The 5587-nt window shown below is 42.3% G+C and overlaps 1 protein-coding gene across 1 annotated transcript; it reads right to left on the bottom strand.

Moving 5' to 3' along the window:
• Window positions 1–1540: 1540 nt before the first annotated feature.
• On the bottom strand, window positions 1541–5339 carry LOC147462509 (uncharacterized). Its single transcript, XM_086526392.1, has one exon. The coding sequence runs from the start codon at window positions 4110–4112 to the stop codon at window positions 3813–3815; it is 300 nt and encodes a 99-aa protein (XP_086382518.1). The 5' UTR covers window positions 4113–5339; the 3' UTR covers window positions 1541–3812.
• Window positions 5340–5587: the final 248 nt, after the last annotated feature.

Below are 5587 nucleotides of genomic sequence, written 5' to 3'. Positions count from 1 at the left end.
CTCATAATCGCCACTCTCACTAGCAGTTTCCATAGCCAGATCCTCCCATTCCTCGCCCTCCTTCACCCTCTGCTCATCTTCACAATCAGCTTTTCGATTCAAGTAGCTTGCATTTGCACACAACCCACACCTAGTTCCATCTATTGTGCTATGAGTTATGCACCTACAATAACTGCGTAGTTAATGAGGCCTAGTTCTTAAAGTATTCTTGCCCCACTTGCATGCTCCCACTGTGGAACCCGCTGTCTTACATTGCTAAATTCTTAGATTGCTACGTTCAATTGAATTTTTTTTTGTGAATGGGGTTGCATAGATTAGCCATTGATCTAATGAGTCAATGTTGCTTGTTGGAATGGATCTAAAATATTTTGGATAACAGAGCGGCAACAACATTTTCTCGCACATGTACAAATATACAATGCACCATTAGCTTCCTTCTAAGGGGTCTTGTCAATGCAATTTCCTTTCTTAAAATTTTGCAAAGCCTTATAAAGGGAAGTACCAACACATAAGGATGTTTGCACATGCAAAAAATCACACAAAAGTAAACTGCAAGCATGTTTCAAAGTTGGCCATGTGTATTACTTCTCTCTTGTTTTTGCAGTCCACTCAAAACGCTGCACTTGCAATCAAGTAGTGGATATCACAAGCAGATTATTTGGTCTTCTTTGTCTATAAGATTGGATACAAAGTATGTGGATGGAGCCGAGGCTAAGAAGCTTGTTGCAGAGGAAAGATGCACTGTGCTGGATATCAGAGATATAATTCAATTTGAGAAAGCACACATTGTTCCTAGCACACACATTCTAGTCCATGTCAAAAATACTGACAATGATTCTTAGCACACACATTTGAGTGTATGTCAAAAATTCAATGAATGTAGGCCTACAGAGCTCCGTTTCTATCTTTGTAGGTTGGGAGATGTTCCCCGTTACCAACAATGCATCATGGAGTAGACGAAGAAGGGAGAGGTCGACTCCCCTCGGGATATATGGGGTCTATACTGCAGGTGCACACGGGAGCTGATTGTGTTGGACTGCATGCACAGCTAGCTTATTTATGTTAAGAACCGGGTCCCCCTATGTTCCTAAAGTATTAGCAAGTTTAAAAGTATTAGTGCTAAATGAGTGGTCACACAAGCAAAATGGAGAATAAAATTTTATTTTGACTTCCAGAGCTTCCATTACTCACAAGAAGGACTTTCATTGCAAGGTTTTCTTACTCATCCTCACTATGTTGAAGTGCATGAATGTCTTTTGACTTCTCCTTCACTCCACAATAATTAGACTTGGACTATTATGCTCACCTATCCAGCATGAGCGACATGATTGACATTTTGTTACATGAGGTTTTCTCACTCATCCTCACTGTGTTGAAGTGCATTGTAAGAGTATAAGTTGTTTCAAAGAAGACCGGGCAGGCCCAAAGCCTCTGGCTGTGACAAGGAGCGAGAAGATAGTTCCATTTCAAGATGAGATAGAGTTTCACAAGGTAAGAAGCATCAGATAACACAGTAGTAGTTGTGTTATAATGAGTAGGTACAAAGAGGATAATACAACATTGAATGATCATCAATACATATAACAATAAAATTCACTATGTATTCAATCATAATGAGTAGGTACAAAGAGGATAATATGACATTGAATGATCATCAATACATATAACAATAAAATTCACTATGTACTCAAGCCTCTATGGCAGTACACACATGAATCTGCTCCCTTATCGACGTGTGCTCAAGCTCCTATTAGCGGCACACACACGAGCCCTTGGGTATCATATTGCAATCATTGGCATCCTATCGCTGTCACCATCTTCGCCATCTTCCCAATATATAGAATCATTCTCCCTTTCAATCAATAGCATAACCTCGTCCTCCTCTTCCATCCCTGAAATCATGATCAATCTTCCTTTGCTTCATGCTCCGATAATCCACCCCAAATTAGCACGGGTTCTCTCTTCACATATGCTTCTCTAGATTTTGATTCCTCATGCAGGTATCCAATCCTTGATTGCGCCCTCACCTCAAGCACATGTGCTTTTCTCTACTCCCCTTAGCATTGGTTTTCTCTTTCCCTTCCAAAGGTGTCGGTTAGCCTCTCTTCACGCCTTTCATGCTCTCTTCATCTCCCTCCTTTCATGCACCACCTTCAACCTCTTCTACATTTGTAGGTTTTTTCCTTCTTTCTTGAGGTTCCCTTTGCGTTAATCTTTCCTTTCATGGCATGCGCTAGTTTTTTTCCTCGCTCATATGTCCTGACTGCCCCTCAAACACACACACCTTCTTATGCGCTTGTTTTGCTGCCTCCACCTTCACGCATGCAAGTCCCCCTCTTCTTCTCCTAGCGTGGCTGCCCACTGCTTTTCCCTACATGCAAATGGCCGTCTTCATGTGATGATTCTCTCTTTCCAGCGTGTGCCCTCCCTTGAGAAGAACCATTCACTTCCTCTCTACCCCCTTTTCTCCACAAGCACTCCCAGCCCTCCTCTCAACGTGGGCTGGTTCCCCTTTTTTCTTAGTGTTGGTCCTCTCCATCTTTCTTCCCTCTACATGCGCTCCTCTTTTCCTTGGTCACTATAACATCGGCGCTGCGATAACTCCCCCCATTCAACTTCTTTTTCCACCTTTTAATAACGCCGCGCCCCCTCTTTACGTTTAGGGCTACCTATTTATCCCATGCAAAAATTAGATAAGTGACTTAACTTTTAAAACTAGTAGCAAGGGTTAAATTAGATAAGTGGCTTGAGCTTTTATAGAAGGGATAGATAAAGGCACGTGATTCCCAATAGCTCACTTCAACTCACGGCATGCCAAAGCCTTCTTTATCCATGTTTTGCATACCCTGCTGTACTTGCTTTTCCCAGTTGCACTATCAACCATATGCAGTTTCCCTATGGTAATGATTTCTTGCAATCCATATGGAATGCAAATTTTCCCTCTAGAATAAAATAGGTAGAACCACCAAGATCAAATGGTAGAGCCGGTTCATAATTTTGGAGATATAAAAAATCTTTCTCTTCAATTTAGCGTGGATGATAGAGTAAAAAAACAAAATTATCCATCATAGAGAATGACAAGAGAGAGTTTACTCCTTTACTTCTAGACTCAAGCTCCCCTGGAAGCATCACTAAACTAGAAAATTTTATAGCATCTTCTGCCTCCCTTGGTATATGATTCCTTGCATACAGCTCATCTTGAGCAAAAAGAGGCCTGAAATATGTGAGAACTTCATCTAGTATTTGCATAAACTCAATATCTTCCTCATCGTTGTGTTTCTTCACACTCCATATTCTAGTGTGGGCTACAAGTGGTATAAGAAACTCAAAATCCCTCCAAAGCATCATCCAATAACTCCATAAGTTGTGAGTCTTCTATAGTCAAAAAAGCATCCTGTACACTATCTGCAGAGTTAAGAACCGAATTTTCATGAAAGACTACCTGGATAGGAATCTTTTGATAGGCAAGCAAATCGTCGATCTTATCATGCTTCATCAGGTATCTTTGAACTTCAACAGCATAGAACTCCACATGCATTGTGAAAATTATAGTGTTAATGTCACTCTCCATAGAATCATCATAGCATATTTTGGTAGTGTTAGCACTGAGAGATTGCACATCCTCTGGCACCCCCTATAGATAAATACTCTCAAAGTCATAGCCAACTTCATCAACAGCAAACATAACAACATCATTGGTATGCTTGCGTGTCAGTGTAGCATCTGTAGCATCATTGGTATGCTTGCGTGTCAGTGTAGCATCTGTAGCCTCAACACATTGTAATGCCTCATGCATGCAAGTGTCATAAACCTCAAATATTAAAAGTTGCAGCCTGGGTAAGTTGCAGAGTCCCCTGACATCCCTCTTTAGCATCTCTTGAATTTCCATGGGTGATTGCTTCAATTTTGATTGCAGGTACACTTTCAATTTGCTCGTCATTTCCTAGCATGTCATTCCCTTGCAACAATTCTTGAGTCCCTTCGACATCTTGCTCCATCTTCAAGTCTCGGCCATCCCAAGTTTGATGTATAAATGCTTGTGAAAAATCAACCCATTTGTCTATATGCTCCTTTGCAATATCTTCTACTCGCTCACTTGTGTCCGAATCCATTAATTAAGAAAAGACTGCAATCCATTGACTTTTGGGAACTCTAAAAGAATGCATCTTTGCTTCATAACATGCGAGATACCCTGTTGGATCATGCCCTTGAAAAAAATTCACTTTTTCATAGAGACAGCTTCAAGTGCCATCTCCACAGCTTCATCCTCTTGGTTCGGTTGCACCTTCTCAGAGGTTGCCTTTGTTAACCCTTGTACCAGTTGCAGCATCTTTGACAAGTCTGAAGCGGCAAAAGGTCCAGACGAATTTGCTTCAATTAACTCTCGCATCATCTGCATCCAATCCGGTTGTCTCTCCATCGTCATCTTCTCACCTTGGTCGCTTCCCGTCGGGTTCACCAAAAAGATGTCGGAGTTAAGTCCGTTCACGGGGAGACCGAGAAGGCTCCGGGCCTCTAGCTATGAGAAGGAGTGAGAAGACAATTCCACTTCAAGATGAGATAGAGTTTCATAAGGTAAGAAGCATCAGATAGCTCAATAGTAGTTGTATTTAGTCATAATGATTAGGTACAAAGAGGTTAACACGAGATTGGATGATAACCGATACATAAAATGGTAAAATTCATTGTGTATGCAAGCCTCTATGGTGGCATGCACATGAATCTGCTCCCTTCTTTCTGTGTGCTCCAACTCTCATTAGTGGCACACACACGAGCCCCTGGTTCTCAGACTACATTCTCTAACATCCGATCAATGTCACCATCTTTGTCATCTTCCCAACACGTAGACTTAAGACGCTTTCAATCAATAGCAGAAATCCCTTCGGTACCTTTCAGCCATGAAGTCTTGGTCGTGAACCATGACACTGCTCCCAAAACAGCCCTCCATCGAGCCTCAAAAACACTCATATGTTGACCCAAATCACTCTGGCAAATCAGGCCTAAGAAGCACTGCACAAACACTTGCACTTCAGCAGAAAATCAGCCCCATAAACCCCTCTTGATGGCTATGTTTCCGCTTCATTTATGGCTTTGTTTCACCTTTCTTTCCCTTGCCAGTAAGTCGTGTGGGCTCTTCTCATATGCTTCGCCCCTCCAACTTCCATTATGCGTTCCTCAGCCTCATTTACGCATGTGTACAAGCCATTGCAGGGCAAGGGCTTGCATCATAGGGCCGACTCAAGCTATAAGATAAGAGCCCATGCTATGAGGGCTGGATCAAGTGGAGGCCGCTCTCGGGTGGGAGTGGAGCCATCAGTTCCCCTACCTCCAAAATCCAACCACCCCCCCCCCCCCCCCCCCCCCCCCCGACCCGCCGCTTGACGATTGCCACCTACCACTTGAATATCTATTTGAGTCGTGGATAATGTGTGTTGAATCTCCAAGGATAGGGTTTGTAGTGTTTGGTCAGTTGATCATATTGGATTGCTTAGATAACATCCTACTTGCAATCTCCATTTGTTGGGGGTTAAAGTTTGACATAAAGGCTGTAAATTGTACTAGATTCATTATTTTTGGTGTGTATGAC

Source organism: Adiantum capillus-veneris, chromosome 2 (assembly GCF_014529385.1).
Source record: "Adiantum capillus-veneris isolate H3 chromosome 2, ASM1452938v2, whole genome shotgun sequence".
Taxonomy (NCBI): Eukaryota; Viridiplantae; Streptophyta; class Polypodiopsida; order Polypodiales; family Pteridaceae; genus Adiantum; species Adiantum capillus-veneris.
The sequence above is the reverse complement of the archived record's forward strand: the minus strand, read 5'-3'. Positions and strand labels throughout refer to the sequence as shown.